The following is a 20947-nucleotide window of genomic DNA, read 5'->3' on the forward strand; positions in this document are numbered from 1 at the left end:
GAAGGAAGAAACAAATCTCTTGTACTTTTAAAACACAAATATAGGTAACTTCTATGTATGTTTGCTTTGTCGAAAGGATTGAATATTTTAAAATTCCAAGTTACGAAATTCTGCAACAATAAAGAAGCAATAATGGTTCTACCAATAGTGACAAATACTTTTTCGCAACATTAAAAAAATACAGAGTAACATAGTACGAAATATATAATTTATTAATATTGTTAATATACTTTACAATTTTTAAATATTATATGAAGGATAGAAGCAGAAGGTAAATCATCTCCTTACGTTTGCTTAACTAGGGAGAAGGTCTACTAAAATAACTAAATTTGTGGTTATGTAGTATTTGAACAATTCTAGTATCTAATGAAAGAAAACAAATTAGTATTTAACATTTCTTTCCATTTTAAGCATTTGAAAGATTCTCGTAATTTAGTAGCGTCCTGAATTTTCATTCTTGAAATATGGCAACCCTAGACCTGTTCTTACATGTGATTGTGTTCATTGCAGAAAATTCCACTTAAGTAGGATGTAGAAAAGGGATTGAAAACTTTCACAGTCTTTGTAGAAATAGTGGATATTCTCTCCGGAGAGAAATCCAGAATGATGCCAAGTCTTGCTGTGACTGCTGAAGCTTCAAACCTTGGTCATTCCTCACATTGACAGGTTTATGGAAATGTGAAATACAAATATACATTTTTTCCTATATCTTGCAATTTGGTTGCTATAGAATTAATAATTTTGTTTCTTTTTGCTCTCGGCACACCGGTTGGGAAACTCTGCTCTAAGCACTTCAACTTTATTTTACGTTTTTACACATACTTCATGTGGAATTTGTTTCATTGGAATGTAGTAGGTAATGCGCTTCAATACATTTGAAACCGCAAAACCCACGTCTAATAGGTGTGTGGTAGCAGTGAAAATCTAAGAAAGTTCCATTTTTGCATATTGAATTCTTTTAGTAACATATGTTCCCTAATCTCTTTATTGTACTGTCCAATCCATTAATCAAAAAGAAAGAGAAACTTTTGTTTTCCATTGACACAGGAATTCTTAAAATCGTGCTATAATTCAAATATGTCAATGAGTGGGTTGTTCTTCCCGATATGATACGAATAAGCTTTATGTTTTGAAAAATAACCTCTAGCTATTTAATTTTGTTTCCCATTATGTTAATTTTGTTTTCCCACTATTCCAGTTAGTTCCTTTAGATACACAAGAAAGATGATTAGATTATGGCGAACGAGTATATGTGTATAACATGTAGCATTTGCAAACTGTAAGAGTAATTTGAAGAGACACTTTGCTCCAGTCCTGATTCTTGACCAGAATGATTCGAATCGGAAACATATAAACATATTTTCGTTACTTGAATCAACTTCAAGTGACTGAAAATCAACTTCTAAAACCAAGAGTAAAAACTACACTGTACCTTCTTCCTGCCTTCGATCTCCTTTTACTTCCCCAACGTTCGGAATAATTTGATGTCTTCAGGTGTTTGTTGAATAGGCGGCTTCCTCAGCGCACAAGGTCGAACATTCGACTTCCGATAATCGGAACGCAGATAAATGCAGTAACAATATTTATGAAGTCAGCTCCCCGACATTCCCTGCAGAAGGTAATGTCTTAGCAATCTTAGTTTTTTGATCTAGTATTAACAGTACTTGTAGCAGCCGCAGCGAGAAGCTGCGCAAAATAACATATCCAAATTAGTGACCGACTCGAGGTTCTTCGAGATGGCATATTTGTTCCTCTCGCCTGAATGATATGTTCCGAGATGAACTCACAAACATAGCGAAATCTATTATGAAATCCAAGACTTACATTATTTTGGAAAAAACAAAGTAAAAATCTAAATACGTCGTGATGTGTAAGAGAGTTGTAATTTATTATAAACTGAAAGTTACACAGACTCATAATACAGTATAAGAAACAGGTAAGTGCAAGTACAATTTTCATATTCTTACTTCAGTAGTATATTTGTCTTTATGTTATATGATAGAGACGTAGTGCTAGATTAATTCCTCTTATTGTAAAAATGTATAGTTGCTAGTGGAAATATAGAATTGAAAGTAACCGCTTCGAGTAGAGCTATAGTAAGTTAGTTTAAGTTTTAGTATTAAAATTAAAAAGTGTAAAAGTTTGTTTTTATTAAGAGATATAGTTGTATTAATACATGCTTCGATTTGGATATAGTATTGTTTATTCTTTGCTTTTGAATCGTAATGTCTTATGTAAATAATAGACTTGAATAACACGTAGTTAGCGGTAGAGAATTTAATTTTATTGTGTACTAATTCTTTCTTGCTGAGGTTTCCATTCTACTTCAAGCTGTTCATCGCACCACGATAGGATCCTCCACATGTCACAGGTAAATCTGTACTTTATATTTAACTATATTACTTAATAATATAAATATTATTACTTAATAAATCTCTGCAAGACATGTTACATCATAAATATTAATTATATTTAAAACTATATACAGTAATTAATACTTTATCAATATATTTGACTGAATAATTTCTTAAAATCTTATTTGGAAGGGTGCTGATTCAGGCATAGCATTCAAGAAATGCTCCGCAAAGATAAGTATTCAGTTAGATATGTCTAGTTATATATGTAACTATGTATAATATGCCGGTTATTTATGCGCCATAATATATACATACATATCCAATAAATCACTAACCTACTTTTCATTTCTGAGGTTAGAAGCACACAATAAAGGGAGAAAAAGAAAATGGTCCGGGATTTGAACACATGAATAACAAACTATTTACTCAAACCGCGTGACTGTTTGTTACGCTACCTTAAATTTGCTTTTTGCTATGTATCAGGTCTTTTCTGTTGTACACTAGGTTCTTTTACAGTCAAGCACAACTGAGTTTGAGGCAAATAGTTGGAAATGGCATCTCTGGCAATGAATATACGTGTTTTACTCACTAGTCACATTTTCATTTTTTGTCACAATAACTGATGCAGAACAGATTGAATATGCATTTACTTTATATGTCTAATAAAAACCGTGTTTTTGAGTTCAAAAAAGTCAAAAGTGTGCTTGTATTTAATTAGACATGTAAATAAGAAGCCCGGATGATAGTATGAGATGTGGTAGAAATCCTAGCCCTTTTATCACCACACAACTGAAACTTCATAGTGGAAATCGTTCTTCTGTATGGTTACAGCGTCCGAAGAACAGGTTCGATCTCTGATTTTATTCTCCTATTGCAACCAGAAGTTATAGGTCTACCACTTTCAGCACTGAATTCACACACTTTGCAAATCTATCATAGTTTCAGAATGTGAAACGAAAATCACTTTTCTGATTCTTTATTTTTAATATTATACATGAAATGAAATTTCTGAGTTTTACGTTCCACGGTTATGTCGGCTGCTCTAAAGGGACGGCAATGATGAGAAATTAATGGAGTGGTGTAATGAATAAAGTGGGAGGAAACGGGAGAACTCCGGGAAGCCCCCCACACATACATAGTGTTTGTCCGCCAGAAAGTCCACTAGGCGCGAGCTGGGATCGAACCAGAGACCACACCCACCAGAGGTGAACGTTCTAGCATTGAGCTTCCGCGGCCGTTAAAGTGATTGGATGTTAACCTCTTCACTGATGACGGTATGAAGTAGAGCCAGATAAGTAGTTCGAAATATTTAGTCCTCCTTGAATCAAAAAGTTCTGTTCTTGCACAGAAACACAATTAAGTACCAAGATTAATTTTCAATACTCACTGAAGATTACAGTACTTTCGTTTAGTTTCCACTTTATCCTGACTATATGTTTTATGCTACATTATGCAGTCTACTCAGAAGTAAATTATAGAGGAAGAGATCGAGACAATTGCGAAACTAACAACAGCTTATGTATTTAACGTCAGTTATTTAAGTACATAAACAGAATAAGCGTCCACTGCATTTTTCTTTTGTAAAATAGAATTTAATGTTTCAGTAATTACATCAGTTGTAAAGCTTGAATTTACGAAAATATTATTTTCTGTGCTTCATCCGCATATAACTTCTGAAACGTAAACATTACTTCGTGAATCTTTTTGAAAAAATGCTGTCTTTTATTATTAGTATTGATTTCGTTTACTTGTTCTTGTTTCAATCCACAGTTAAAGATCTAAAGCTTCCTTCCATACCAAATATGTCGCTGTAAGTCTTTGATTTTCCTAGTCTTCTACTTTCATCCGTCTTCAATGTGGTTTGTTTGATTAGCCATTCTCTGTGATGATCTAAGACAGCACACCACTCTCCTGCAAATGCAAATGAAAAACAAAGACGTGTTATTAGATCTTAGCAGTGTTAGAAATTAAGTGAACACTACTTATTAGATTTCTTAGAATTAGATCAACTACGTGCTAAATCGGTGTGCGCTTGTATGTAAGAGCCAATATTACGGAAATTATATGAAACAATTTTAAATAACGTTTTTGATTAGGTTCTGTTTGAAAGTCCTATTAATTGATACTACTAATTGGTTTGACTAGTTGAGTAAAATACTTCTCGAGTCTAATAGATATAGAAAAAAATATAGTCGTAATCATGTAACAAGGCCACCCAGAAAAGGGGGGAAGGTTTTGGTATGAATTACAACTGACAAATTATATGTGCAAGAGATTTGTAGCTGCAGATCAATGAAGTGTTTCGAATGTCCTGGTAAATCCCTTGCCCTTTCCCAATGCTCTAGTACAATAGCATTACTTTACTTTTAACTAATTCACCATATAGATCCAAGCACTTTTGTTTGACATCAGTTTTTCTATGCCGTCATTGTACTCTATAATCATCAATGTATTTCATCATACAGTGACAGCGTATGAGAACATCAGTAATGGGAAATTGCTTTCAGGAAAGAAAAACCTTCATCTGTAACACACGGCACATTCCATTTACCAGTAGCGGCCGGTGGATTGTGGTTTTGGGTGTTGCAGTACGAACGAACGGAGCAAGAAGATATAATCTAGGCTCATTGACTAACCAACATAACTTTAGGTGCAAATGCTATGTGATATGTGAAATTAAATAAAATTCTGTTTAAAAAGTAATGCAGAACATTTTATCCGATTAGTCACCTTATTAAATTAGCACGTCCATTCTCTTCTCTTTGATTGGAGTGAATCTGTCTAATTCATGCTGGTTGAACTCTGGTATTCTTATTACCAGGTCTTTTTCGATGGAAAGCATAACCAATACTGTAGCTTTCTTCGGACATTCAATTCCTTGAAAGTCTCGATTTTTTCGATGTGGAAAAACGCCTTTCTCCTTTTGCTGACGTAATACGTACAGCTAATATTAATTTCAGAAGCTTTGTAGATTTATAAAATATTTTTTCTACATTATTGCGAACAATTCATTCTAGCAAACCCAAGTCCCTGACAGTGATCCAAATTTATTTGTAGCTTTGACTGAAGACAATTCATGGCAGAGATTAGTGTTATATAAAAGTAAGTAAATTAAACTAACTTTGTTCACAGTTTATCTAGGAAAATTTGAAACAAATTGTGGAAATATATCCAGTGAAAACAACATTGATGTCATAAGATGTCCTGTGATTTTAAACCGGATTTTTTCGAACACTCTCCTGAATTGCCCTTTGCTTGTTTTATCTAAGGCTTAAGTGTAAGTTTTTTTCTTAGTGGAGAGTTGGGCAAATTGCTTTTCTTGTAAGTTATTTACAGAAATCATGGTATAGAATTCGTTCAGAATTCAGGGGTGCCCACAAGGGGGGGCTATGACGCAAACTACGTCATTGAAATATTTGGGGGGGTTAAAATCTATATAAATATGGTTGAGGGGGTGTAAAAATTAATCGAAAAGTTTTTTTTCATGGAAAAACACCTACGGATAGACGATTGAGGGGGTGCGTCAGGAACATGAGGGGGGTGGGCACCACTGCAGAACTTGTAGGTTATTTACAGAATTAGAGCAGACACAATGCAAGTGAATCTAATAACTAAAATCCAAAGCAACTGATACAAAAAAGAATGTCACATATACACTAACTAACACACACACACACACACACACACACACACACACACACACACACACACACACACACACACACACACACATGCATAAAAGCAAAACTACATTTCAAATCATCCGTCTTGGTTGTAAGCAATGCAAGATGAACACAATATACTTCCACATGAGGCGAAACAATGTTTATCAATGTCATGTTCTGGAAGGCAAACTTTGAAACCCGCCAGATGTAGGATCAGCATGTAAGAGAAATCAAAAGTTAGAGAACGTCAAAACAAACATCATTGCCAGGTCTACACCCAGAAATGTCTGCTAAGAGGGGTCCAAAGTATTTGAGGGGGTTTTCGCTTTTTAAAACGGATTAATGAAACGAACAGTTAAGGAAGTGAAAAGATACGTTATTTAAAGTATATATGGGAGTATTAGAAAGTTTTTTTCCTGTTCTTTACTACTGCTGCTAATAATATTTTTTTCTTGAAATACATTGGTCATTGCGCAACGCTACAACACTAGTCGTCACTGTCATTTACGACTCCAAAATGAGTTAAGCAGCAAAGTGATACAGATTTGTGCATGGACTTGACCAAGCAGTGAGTACTGTTCCACAAAATTGAGAAATTTACTTATCCATCACTTCTATGTTGTTTACTGGACACATTATATGAATCGCTTTTTGTTAAAAGAGCGTATGTGCAATAAACCATTTTTCCGGGAAATGACAAAAAACTGTTTTCTTACGAGACGGTTTGATTTATGAAAAAAGAAAAATATATGTAAACGCACATCGTTACTGAATGTTTATTATCTATATAAGATGCAACTTTAAGTAATTGTTTAACCAGCAAAAAACATTACATTTGAGACACGTACGGCCTTTTAACAGAAAGCATGGTGACATGAAATGTGAAACCAGGATTTTCTGAAGTATATTTAAAGTTTACTTATTTATTTGAAGTTGAAGACCGACCCGACTGACCCGAACCGTGATCCGACCTGATTGACCTGACCCGACAACCCGACCCGAGCTGACCCGGTTGACCCGACCCGACAACCCGACACGAGTTGACCCGACCCGACCAGTTTGAGAGCACTATGGTCACGACACTGGGTGAACGCCAAAATGCACTCACATTGGGAATTAAACCCGGACCACGTGTACCGAAGTCTTACACGTTAACCACTAGCTAGATCAAGCGGGGTATTTGTAGATGCATCTTAATGAATATTTGGCACTTTTGAGGTTTAGTGATTTTTTTATAACTGATACCAATGTCCGACGTGGGAGAAATTTATTTTTTTCTTGCTTTAGTTCTATGTGACGAAATTTTTCTTCAAGGTCAGTGTTGAAAAATGAAATCTTTGAGTTTTACGTCCCACGGTTATGCCGGTTAGGCTAAAGGAGACGGTGATGATGCAAGAGCCAACAATGCTCGCCTCATCGGTACAAATGAAGACCAAGTGTGATTTTGATTATGGTCTTTCATACTATACGGAAAGCAAGAAAATACGCTCATCGCTACTTGGTGATCACAAAAACAAGGCCAAGAGCAAGATTACTATGCACTTCGTCTTGCATATCCAATCTTTATCTTGTTCTTGTATCGGTGTCCTTGGGCTTGGTGCTCGATTCTGCACCGAGGCTAAGGGATATGGTGACCATGAGAAATGAATGAAATGGTGGAATGAAGAAAGTGGGAGGAAACAGGAGAACCCCGAGAAAACCCACTACACGGCGTTTTTCCACCACAAAGCCCACTTAGCACAAGCTGGGATCGAACCATGGAAACCATCAGTGGCGGAGCCAAGTGAGGGCCAAGGGGGGCCAGGCCCCTTTGCTCAAATTCTTGGCCCCCCTATAGTACCCCCCACACAGATGATGCTATTATAGGTCGACAAACGGTGAGTTGACAGTGGCTACAAGTGAAACTACTTCCAAAACATCTCTCGACAACAAAGTTACGAACTGCAGAATCCCGTTGCGTTCCGAATAAAATAACTCCACTCGTTTTAGTTTGTAGTACGGGAAGATCTAATTCACGGAAATCTTTGGGATGTTTGCATTGACCTCACAACCTGGACATTCATTTTAACCTCTGTCCATTATCTAGTTATCTCCTTTGTTTTTGACAACAACCAGAAAAACAGAAAATCAGTCGGCATTCTCATTCGCTTCAATGTTGAAAGTCATACTAAAATATGATATGCATACTTTCTAATAACATGCACTGCAGTAAAACATTACACTGTTGTTGGACGAAAAAAGTCTTCGTACACTAAGTAATTGATTTCCATTGATTATGGCGACATAGAAGAAATGCATAGCATCCATTAAATAATTTATTATTATTATTATTATTATTATTATTATTATTATTATTATTATTATTATTATTATTATTATTATTATTATTATTATTATTATTATTATTATTAGTTTATCTACCAAACAACTATTTATTGATTAATAAAAATGATTAATCAATTATATTTAGTTACGTATGGTAGATGACTTCAGATTATATTATTTACTGACCGACAGTATCCCACGCTGTCGTACCTGTGCATAAGAGGTAAGTTCTAATCTTTTCTTTGTAGAAGTTAAGTAAAAGAAATGCTGTTTTACCTCGAAATGCTTAATTACAATTTTATTTACACAAAGACAATTCTAACATACAAGATGATATTAACGATGCTATTTGCATATACGAGTTACTTGTTACAAAAACTAATTACGCTAGGAAACTAAAACTATGCTCAGACTGTCTTTCTTAGCTAACTTTTACAAGTGGTAGCAATTGAAACTCACATGAGTATATGGTAACCTCTCACCCGACGAAGTCCAAGGTTAATCTCTTCCCACATGACTTAAAAAAAATTTAAAAAAACGTCTCTTGCCTCCGTTTTCACTCTACCCTCTGCCAGCCTGAATCCCCATTATATTACCAAATGTTATCAATTTTTAATTTCAAATTAAGTGCTTTATGATTTTTTTTTGCAATTATAAAGTCCCATTAGTTTCTATCACCGTTGTCCTTTAGGACAAGTTATTATAACAAAGGAAAAACATATTAATGGTTCCTCTTGACTACTTTTCAAGGCTTTTTCTTATAATTCACATAAGCACTATCACTTTTTTTTTTTTTTTTTTACAAATTATCATATCCATTTATTTCTTTTTTTCATAAAATCTGTTTTCAACACATTATATTATCATGCGGTATTAAAACAAATCTGGAACTTCTGATATTTATTTACCTCCATCATTCCATCCGGAAAATTAGTGTGATCTGTACACGAGGGAATGTTTTCGGGCTGCTAAAATTAAGATTACTGGTGCCATGCTATAACTTTGAGTTTCGCCTTATCTCAAGTAGATGCAGACATGTCAGAAGGTTTGATCCTTGTAGATATACTAGTTCAAACGCTGCCCAAGATGACGTCTGGTGAATATGACTCTCAACGAACAATATTCGAACAAATTTATCAAGAATGTTTGGAGATGTGCAAAGAAAATGGTCTCGAATTCCAGAGCTGGAAACAAATAGAATATAGGGGTTCCTCGTGGAAACGAACTAGACATCCGCCATCGAAATATCACAAATTTATTTTGGATGAATCTTTTCCTTCATTGGATGCAGAAAACGAATTTTCTAAAGATAATATAGCTATCAAGAAACATTTTTCTCCCTACTATTGATAGACAATCACTGATATGGAAAACCGCTTTGTATCATGTTGCAAAATCATCAGATCAATCACCACTCTACATCCAAAAAGTAAAAACCTTTTTAAATTACAACATTGTCGAGCCTATAATCCAGCATTATGGAGTGATCTGCAAACATTAAAGTGAGAACTCAAAATCCTCCCAAACACAATTAATAGAGCAACCCAAAAGCATAGAAAGCATATAAAGCATAACAGCAATTTACACATATGGTTGGTACCTTGAACATGATTGTGATTGTCTAAGGGTCCAGAAGAAACTAGTTTTAAAAACGTAATTTTAGAAAATAAAGCATAAAGCATAATTTAAAATATATAGCACAATTCTTGGAAAATTCTCTTTAACTGAAAGTTTAACATACTGTGCTAATATTTTATAAAACCAATATTTACAATGCAAAATCATTGAGAACATAATGCAGCAATGAAAAGCTTATTTTTATTTCTGTAAACTTTTCGGTGTAATCCTTTGATGTGGAAAAAAGAAAAAGTAAAAGAAGAAATTTTTCCGCCAACAATGAATAGTACGCAAGAACTCCATACTATATTGTTATGTTTACTTTTTGGACTTAAGCACTTTCTGTACTTTTTGGTGGCATCTTTTACTTTCCCTTTCTGTATATATGTACCTGTAAGGCGCACACAAATGATAGAAAAAAATTATTCGAGCAAAGCACATCTCTTTACAATGAATTAAGTAGAAAGTTCATTAAATATGAGAGAAACTAGTTGCAAAAAAAAAAAAAAATCAATAAATAGATCAAGATATTTAGAATATTTAATGTATAATAAATATTATACATTATACACGATTAATGTAAAATAATTATTGAAATTAATAATAAAGCATATTTTTTTTTAAAAAAAAAGCATTATTAAACAAGAAATAAAGCATAATGTGGGTTGCTCTAACAATTAAGTTGTATGAAGACGAGAAGAAAACCAAAGCTGATTCCATAACGAATTTCGTTGATCTTCTTTGTGTCTACAAAAACGCATTCCTAGAAACCTACAAGCTAGGTATCATCTCTGTGATTATATCAGTTTCTAGTGCTACATGTGAAAGGTCATTCTCTTCTTTGAAAAGATTAAAGATTTGTATACGCAATTTAATGACTCATGATAGGTTGAAAAACTTAGTGTTACTTTATATTGAGAACAAAATTGCTAAATCGTTAGATCTTTAACAAGTTGTGGATAAGTTTGCTGCTGCCCACACGAATAGAAAGATCCTCTTCAAGTAGAGGCGTGAACCTATAAGTTATTTTCTTTACCTGTAAAAGTGTGTTTGCTTGCACTTAAGTCAACCAGCTACACATATTTTAAACGCCATGATTAAATAACTATTTACTTATACAGTGAAACCTGTCTTTAGCGGAATCGAGCGGGACTTGCAAAAATTTCCGTTAAAGTCAGGTTTCCGCTTAGTGGAGGTAGACCTTTCCTTTAAAAAAAAAGAAAAAAACATGCTTATAAAGGGGCATACTGAGAAAATATATTGCTGTACGTACATTGTTCGATTACAGTGCTTCTTTCTTCTACGAATAAATACACAAAAAATTAAAATGAATACAAAATATACTATGCACACGTTTTCTTTATTTTTCTAATAGCCAAGCAGGGTTTTCTGTGTACATTGCTGCTTGGCTGTTTGACTTTCCGCATACACTTTAGCCTGAGAAATTATACTAAGTGAATCAGAATAATTTTTCCGAAAGGCAAATTTTTGCAGTTCCTTTAAACTTCTGAGAGCATCTTGATATGTATTTATTCTACACTCTTCTTCGAACTCGGTATCGTATTCCTCTTCTTCCTCTATCTCGATTTCTTCTTTCCGACATTCCGTATGATTCTTGATTAAGTTGCGGGGATTAAGGACAATTTGTGCGGGTGAATATGAGTAGTGGTTGGGAAAAGTCTACACTGTCCAGAAATATTTAACAAAAGAACGAACATTTTATCGCAGACAGTATAATGTATATGTCTCACAAAATGTCTAAACATCTTCTAAACGCTGTAGTCCGGAACTAAGAATTTTCCGTTAAATGTTTATTTTTCTTTCCGTTGTCCGCGTAACACAGTTTCCGCTTAATGAAGGAACTTTTTACACGTTTTGTTCTCCAAAATTCATGGGACCGTGAAATATTTCCGTTTAAGACATTTTTCCGTTTAATAAAGGGTCCGTTGAAGACAGGTTTTACTGTATTAGAAATCAATTGCATTAATGAATTCTAGTTGTTTGAGGTACTAAATTCTTATATTTTCACTGTCTTCCAAAGAGTAAAATCATGAACAACAAAGATGGAAACATTCACCTTGAATACACACACATTATATATATATATATATATATATATATATATATATATATATATATATATATATATATATAGACCCCCCCGAAAAAAGCTCTAGCTACGCTACTGGACACCATGCACCAGAGATGAATTCTCTACCACTGAGCCACCTCGGCCCTGCTTGGGTTTGGTCGCCATATCCAATGTTTCTTTTGGCCTTGCTTAAACAACTTCTAGTTTTGTTCTAAATCCAGATTCCATATTGGCGTAGATATTAATATTACAGTCGATTGGTAAAATCAATCTTCCACATTTAAAAATTAAAGTACACACAAGTACAAAAATAAGCATTTACCATAAAAACACTAGCTGCAAGTGTTCAAAATAGATTTATGGTTTCTATAAAAATCAATTGAAAATTCTATTTTTAATTAGGCAACTAGCGAAAAACAGCAGCTTTCGACTCCAGCCGAGTTTAAGCTCAACCTAAACTCAGTTGACCAAAGTGAACTGACCCGACTGACCCGACCCGACAACCCGACCCGAGTTGACCTGGGACCCGTTTGAGAGCACTAGGTGTTCCTTTTCATGTAAAGGTTACGTTCAAGCTGTTCGTTTATCTTCACAAAATTGCAAAGTTTTGCACTTACACCCTTATGCTATGAACTATGTATGTTAACTTCTAGTGTTTTTAATAATAATAATGTGGCATATGTGTCAGTACTTAATTTCAGATGTTTCACAGCTGTGAACATAATGATTACTAAGAATGCATTTTAATGATTTAGTTTTTTTATTTTTACTATAATTATAAAGGTTTTTATTAATATAATATGTTTTTTTTTTTAAATTTCGCTACACGCCACAGAACATGAAAATGAATCTGTATTTTAAAAAGCTATCATTGCTGCATTGATATAACTAAAAATTATTTTACCAATCGACCTCAACAAAATCTTCGACATGATCATCACTTTGGAGATTCCGGAAGTAGGCTTTGTAGTCTCGCGATATCACTCCTATATTGCACAAATTTTCCAAGTCTTTCTTATTTTGCTGAGAGATAGGTCGAACAGAAGAATAAAGGAATAAGAGTGTATGCTGGGTTACGGTTAATGTATAACTTCGCGGGGAGCCTTTGCGCACGGAAAATCTGGAGAATTCATACCCCATGCGTATTTTAAACAAAACAAACTTCAACTCCTCTTGACTAAATCTCATTCACAGCAAATTTTGCCATCCTATCTCACTGCCTTTATCATCTTTGCTAACATATAGAAGAAAAGTTTGTCGTGTAGCCTCGTTCGCCGTGCTCAAAGTCAAAGAAGTCATATCTATTGCCATCGCGTGTACATCGTATGGAAATGTGTTCTCTCTCTCTCTCTCTCTCTTCATTTAAGCAACAGTCTCCGGCTAAAGGAGACGGTGATGATGAGAAATGAATGAAATGATGAAACGAAGAAAGTGGGAGGAAACGGGAAAATCTCGAGAAAACCCACAAGTACGGTGTTTGTCCACCACAAAGTCCTCACGGCGCGAGCTGGGATCGAACCAGGGACCCCAAGCAGCAGAGATAAACGCTCTACCACTGAGCCACCGCGCCCCCCAACTTTCGTTAATAATTGGCGTAGATATTTGAGTACACACGGTGTACTTTCATCTGGACCCCTCTTTCCATTTTCAGTACTAATTAAATACGATAACATTATTTTCCTGTAACGAATTTACAGAGTGTTCTTAAAGTAATAATCTGTTGGTATCACTTTCGTAATTAATCTTGTAAAAAAGTATCAATGAAAGGGAAAATATGCTATACCTTTTCTAGGTAAATAGTCAAGATCCGCATTACTATCATCTTCCAGCTCCGCACACTCAGTAGGACTATCATCTTCATTATACGTCAGAAACGTGCAGATATCTTCTTTTGCAATAATTTTGCTTTGCCTGTTTACTTTTAAAACTTTCTTGTTCAGCTCGTCCTCACCTAAGTTGCTTCCTTTCTTGTAAAGATGAAAAACACTTTTATACGCCATTGATCACGTTTGTAATAACAAAGTCGTAATGAATCCAAATCAACAACATAAAACAATCCATGGTGTCATTTACATACAAACAGGCCAAAAAATTAAATACACATTGTGGCGTGTGAACGACAGAGCGTACTATCGTTTACTCAGATCGTCTATTGCAGAAGGGCGTATGTGTTATTTAAGCCCTTATGCTTTGTACAACTTACTTATATATCTCTTAACGCCCTTAGGAAAATTATCCGCCACAGCTGAACGGTTCACCCTACAGTCACAAAAAATTGCCATTAGCTGTAGACGATCGACATCTATCGGAGGAGGTGAAAATCTCAAAATCCTAAACAATGTAAGTTAGTCTCTTTTGTATTGAAAGCGACGATACGTAATTTGAAATAAAATCTTTTTTATATACATCTACATCACCATAACAACAAAATTAATAACTTAATTCGTTGTAAGATTATTTATATATGTTCCACTATTTAACCTTTAATGCTCTGACAACATTAATACCTAATATTTCCTTCCCTCGGTATTGACAAATGACTCTCCTTCCTTTTCTTCTTTGATGCTGTTCTCTTGAAGTTCCACACAACAATAACTTCTTTCACTTTTAATTATTTGACTAATACCGTTCTAATGTATTAATTTCTTAACTGAAATTCTTGTTTAATCAATGTCAATATATACACAGGACACTCCTTTCTCTCTTTTTATCTACCCTCTATGATATTTGTGTATCTTCTCGTCTTCCTGTCCTTTTTCCTCAACAGATCCAGTTTCTTCATCATCTTTCTTATTTACTGTTATTTATAACTCTTCCTCACTTTTTTTTTAGAACACTAATGTTTCGTAGTCCTAATTCTTAGGACTCCTTTTCCTGCACTTCACTGTTTTTGTTTCATAACATGTGCTTTTGCAAAGTCTTCTTCCGCATCTAGCAACAAGTTCTCCCCAATAGGCCAATCTCTTCAGATAATCCTGATATAGCTTCCATTTCAGGAGATCAAATGTTATTTCAAGTGTGTCCAATCTGAGAATGTCGTTCAAATCCTGGACGTAATGACTTTCTACCATACTGACGGGTTTACTTTGCACCAAATTCTCTTTGTCATTAAAGCTCTTCATTTATTTTTGATCCTAACTCAATGAATATAATCTGGTAAAATGGTTCCAACCAAAGCAATGAAACATTTATTTCCCAAGCGGACATTGGCCCTCTAGGATGTGCTTTTCTACATCTTTTGTAAGGTCATATATAATCATCCTCTGTAAGCAACAATGGCAAGCAGCAATTGGTGTTGTCGAACCTAAAGTTGAAGATCTAAGTGATTGTCTCAATTCCTTTAGCTCCTTATTTCAATCAATTTTGCCTAATTCATGTTATGTATACCGTTTGGGCTTGATCATCTACATTTGCATGTTCGTCTGTTCTAAGGTATTAACAATTTCTATTTCTACCTGGAATGATAACTTTTAGACCCTTACCAATTTTCTAATAGCTGTTTTATTTCGGATACTTAGCTTTATATTAACAACAAGTACTACTGTCACGTGTACACCACGGAAACAAGTTCGGTTTATAAAGTGTGATATTTTCTCAATTAATATTAAAATCCGAAGTGGTAGCAGATTTCCACCAATTTCTGTTTTAGTAGATAGACTAGCATCAATTACCCGCTTCGCTGGGTTAAATTAAGAAAAAAAAATAGCAATATGTTCCGTTAGTCAGTCACTTTTTACTATTACTAAAGCGATATTTGATATCGGCCATTTTCGATGATTATTCATCCTCCTCCCTCCCCACGTTGCGGGGCACGGCATCGGAACTATCATTGATCATCTCAGCGACCCCGAAAAGTATGAATTCGACACTGATATTGGTAATTTCGATCACTTTTATATGTCTACCTCTCCCCAAGTTGCGGGGATGAATTTGGATTTAAACGGCATCAGAAGTGTCACTGTTTATCTAAGAGACCTCGCAAACTATAGATTCGACACTAATATCTGTAATTTTTGATCATTTTTAAATGTCTCTCCCTTTCCCTACCTTTAAATTACCTCATCAAAGTGATATGAAAAAATCCTTCTCAGGTTTAAACTTCATCTAGGTTTTAAATTTGATCGAGATTGACGCGGTGGTTCAATAGTTGTTTTATTTCTTTTTATATATCTCCCCCTATCCCCTCCCTTTAATTTCTACCGTCAAAGTGAATAGATAAATACCATCCCAGGCCCGAATGTCATCTATGTTGAAAATTTGATCGAGATCGGTCGGGTGGTTCAAGAGTGAAGTCACTTTACTTTTTATTTTTATTATTTTTTTTTTTACATATATCTCCCCTTTCCTTCCCCTACGTTTCACCGTCAAAGTTAAATGACAAAAATTATCATAAGTCCGAATCTCATCTACGTTGAAATTTGATCGAGATCGGTTGGGTGGTTCAAGAGTTAAGTTTTATTTATTTTTATATATAAATATTCCCCTCCCTTCCCCCTCCTCTAGATTATACTGACAAAGTAAAAATATTTTTAAAATTCCAGGCCCGAACCTCATCTACGTTGAAAATCTGAACGAGATCGGTCGGGTGGTTCAAGAGTTATTTTGTTTTGTTTGTGTTTATAGATCTTTCTCCTCCCCTTCCTCTCCCCTAAGTTCTACCGTAAAAGTGATATGATGAAAACCACCCCAGGTCCGAACCTCATCTATGTTGAAAATTTGGTTAAGATCGGCCGGGTGGTTTAAGCGTGATGAAGTCACAAAGACTGTCACTTTTATTTTTACTTTTCTTTTCTTTCTTTTTTTTTTAACATATACAGTGAAACCTCTACTAACGGACACCTCTATAAAGCGGACACCTCCCGTAACGGACATATTTTGTAACCCCCAAACACTGTAATAGGAAAAAAAACTTTGGCAAACCTCTCTAAAGCGGACACTCTCTAGTACGGACACGGACAGCCTTTTCTGTCTAGTATAGGTATTATTTACCTCCGTATTACGGACACTTTCTCTAGAAATAAGTTGAAAAATACCGTAAATGTACCGTTCAGTACCAACACGGACACCATACACGTGTCACCAAGAAAGCATTGTGACAACATTTTGCCTCCTCAACTGTCTGCTCAGCAATCCAGATGTCCTTTGCCTGCATTCGACTCCCATCCAATATGTTGTACACGCAAAAGCGATTGACAGTTGGCCGCCGTTTGGGATGACACGTCATTCTACTATCTCGCTGGAATCTCTAAACAAGCAGAAGACAAGTTTGGTATTTTTTGCCCACGGGTGCGCATACTGTCTCAAAAAAGACACTACTGGACTGCAATTAATCCACATATTAACTAACTTACCGAAAATGTAGTAAGTAGTGGTAAGTGTAAAGTGCAGAAACCTATAACATCTTATCTCGATGTTATGCCTCGAAGTATGGGATGGCGAAGGATAATGAAAGTACAATAACATTTTTGTAATATTCGTAAATACATGATTCATGCAAAAATATTTTTTGTAATTGCATATTACCTTGTTTACTAATTTATGTAAGAAAAATATTAAAACCTCTCTAAGGCGGACACCTCTCTATAGCGGACAATCTTTAATTCGCCACGGCTGTCCGCTTTAGAGAGGTTTCAATGTATATATCCCCCTTCTCTCGCTCCTGCGTTGCACCGTAAAAGTGAAATGAAGAAAACATTCTACACCCAAACCTTATCTACATTGAAAGTTTGATCGAGATCGGTCGGGTGATTTAAGAGTTATGAAGTTTTATTCGTTTTCGTATATCTCGTCTCTTCCCATCCCCTCCCGTGATCTACCGTCAAAGTGAGATGATAAAAAAAAAAAAAATTTCCCGGTTCAAACCTCATCTATGTTGAGAATTTGATTGAGATTGATCGGGTGCTTCAAGAATTATTAACACACGAACATATTCACTTATATATATTGATTTTAGTACATCTCCCACTCCTCCTTCTCCCACTCCCTTTCGTTCTACCGTCAAAGTTAATAGCTAAAAACACACCCAGGCCAGAATTGTATCTAGTGAAAAATTTGATCGAAATCGGTCGTTTGATTCAAGAGATTAAGAGTTACATAGTCACTTTCAATTTTCTAATATAGATTAGAGCGGATATGAAATACAGCATATTCTGGGGAAATTTAATTGGTGGCAGAAAACCTCTTCTCTATATATAATACTGTTTTTTCTCTATAGTGATCAACGTTAAAACTGGAAGTGGTTGATTTGTCACTTTCGTTTTCAGTAGAGAAATCATGGGAGTTAGAATACAATCTTTGAATGCTTACCTCATTCTACAAAACCACTTCTAGTTATCTATTACAGTTTGTATTCTACGACAACAATGCTAGAACCGGAAGTGATTGATTTCTAACACTTAACGATCGAATAGAGATTAAGAAAGAAGATGTTACCTATTGTTAGACTGCTAACTCGATTCCAGAAAACTATATAACTTTTTGCTATATCTTATCGTTTTTCCTATATGAAGGTCAATATTGAAACCGCAAATGGTAGTAAATTTCTACCACTTCCGGTTTTAGTAGGGTTACAGAAAGCCACTTCTCGTTGCCTATTATAGTTTTTGCTCTATAGTGTTCAATATAAAAATCGTAAACGCCTATTTCTACCACTGCGGGTATGAATATCACCGTCATTAGCGAACTCGGCTCCTAACTTCTGATCCTCTACATCCTCATCAAATTTGGTGGTGATTCATCAAGCAGTTCCTGAGAGTTTCTGTCTCTCAAACGGACGGACACACGGACAGACAAATATATAAAGAAGTTTTACCAAACTCTTTAATTAGTAGAATGTAAATAATAACTCTCACTATGTTGCTGCCAAAATGTCTTGAGCCGTGGCAAAAATGCGAACTAAAGCTCACACCCAGCGTAGAACCAATAAGGGTTCAGCTGTTGCTAAGCGATACAAAGCGAGTGGAATTCCTTCAGCCGATAGCAGCGCTTGCAACGGAAGAATAGGGATCAAGTCAATGTGGTATATCTTTAGGAAATTGGCTATTAACTGTAAGACGTTATTTAAATTTCTTGCCTCAGTGGAAACCATTACTTACTATTCAAGTCTTCTAAAGATCCTGCTTTACCACCAAGTTCATTCGGAAGAATATCACTTGGAACTATGTCATACAGCCCTGTGAAGTCCTGTCCATAAAGTTCAGCCTGTCAAAAATTAGAGAGATAGATGTATTACATGAGACAAAAACATTATTCTTACAGTTTTGTCAATTGCATACATCTCATAAACAAATGTATTTATGTTATTTAGAAAAATAAAGCAAGCAGAAGGGATGTAAATTTTATTGTGTCGTAGCTACTCACTCCAACAGTCAATGTTAATAAATTGGCGAAAAATAAAGATTCAGGGAAAAATATAATTGAAAAAATTGACGGTTAGTACGTAGAATAAACATTGGAACCTTAATCACAGATTCTTTCATTAGATTATTGTTGTAACTGATAGTTTATTTTTATTATACTCTATTGAAGTTATATGTTATTTATATACGAAAACGACGTATTTCAATATAAAAGGCAGAAACTTCACTTCTCATAGCAGAACTCACAAAGAGCTTTGCCCTATTAGATTAGTGCATATATTTCATTAACACATGATCAACGCATTGGTGTCGAATCACGGTAAAAATTGTACTAAACAATGTGTAACATACAAAATCCTTATTAGAAATGTAGGTATTATTTCATTGTTTTACACTGGCGCAAATCGAGGAAGGATGAGAAGGCCATGTCTCCTCCAATCTTGAAACTGAGGAAGACTGTCCGCCCCCCAATAATTTAATTTAAAATGTATTTTGGGGGGAGAAATATGATAATTTGTTACCGATTGTCACAAAGGAAAGTGAGATGAAATTATGTCCTCTCAGAATAAGCCTCAAACCTACCCGCCTTCCAATGTTGAAGACAACTCTGCTTCCCTGATCCTCCAGAGCATTGTTTTTCAACTTCATAAGTATTTTGAACATCCCTTAAAAAATAATTAGGGGAACGGTCTTACCCGTCTCCCCTTCTTTAATGTTGAAAGCAGATTTGCGCCGCTGTTGTTTCAAAAAGGTTGAGTGTTACGATACTGTACTTTTACATTATAGATACAATACATAGATATAATAAAAGAGTATATTGTAAACATATCTCAATCTATGACTCACATCAATAGTCTAATCATGTATTGATTGACAGTAGTGTATTGCCAATAATCCAATATCCAGCAAACCTTGAAAGGAAAGGGTGTATTTCTTGTTCTATGGTTTACTGTAAGCGTTACCTACTGTCTGTAAACTATCTTCCTCTATTAATCAATCATTAATCAAAACTGATAAAGATAAAGAAAAACTTAACAAATTCTGATTATCCTTTCTCTCCGTGCTAATTATTGTGTACTGAAACATTAAAGTAAACAATGAATTTTCTTAGTTTAAAAACTACAAACAACTAATATGTTTTATGTTAATTCATTTCTTCTCTTTTATGTAACTTTAATACAATGTCATAATCATAAATAATAAAAAGAAAACTCCTGTAGCTCTACCTTCCTCGCATACTTTACACTCAAACCTTGGCCATTTTTCGACAAAATCAGCTGTCCCTCCAACCTAAATAAATCCTTTAAATACCATCTTCTATATCCGAACTCGGAAGTCTGTAGGAAATTTTTAAAGCTGTTTAAGTTGTCTTGAAAAAAAGTCACTTAAAAGCCATTTTATCAGCTACACTTTTAACTGGTCAAAGGAAACAGCGATCTTAAATATGTCAAAGGGTCAGCAAAGCTAAAGTAAACATAGTGAAAGTAATTTCCTACAAAACCTAAATTCTTTATCTTTTTCTAACCAAGAACC

The 20947-nt window shown here is 34.8% G+C and overlaps 1 protein-coding gene across 3 annotated transcripts in view; it reads right to left on the minus strand.

Moving 5' to 3' along the window:
• Positions 1 to 1869: 1869 nt before the first annotated feature.
• LOC145693302 (alpha-tocopherol transfer protein-like) overlaps positions 1870 to 20947 on the minus strand; it is a 373161-nt gene continuing 354083 nt past the window's right edge. For all 3 annotated transcript variants that reach the window (XM_081769164.1, XM_081769163.1, XM_081769161.1), the window contains 2 exons: positions 19151 to 19256; positions 1870 to 4268 (listed from right to left, as the gene is read on the minus strand). In XM_081769164.1, the coding sequence (XP_081625290.1) occupies positions 4117 to 4268; positions 19151 to 19256 (258 nt within the window). In that variant the 3' untranslated portion in view covers positions 1870 to 4116. The remainder of the gene's footprint in view (positions 4269 to 19150; positions 19257 to 20947) is intronic.

Source organism: Thermobia domestica, chromosome 8 (assembly GCF_964235325.1).
Source record: "Thermobia domestica chromosome 8, izTheDome1.hap1.1, whole genome shotgun sequence".
Taxonomy (NCBI): domain Eukaryota; kingdom Metazoa; phylum Arthropoda; class Insecta; order Zygentoma; family Lepismatidae; genus Thermobia; species Thermobia domestica.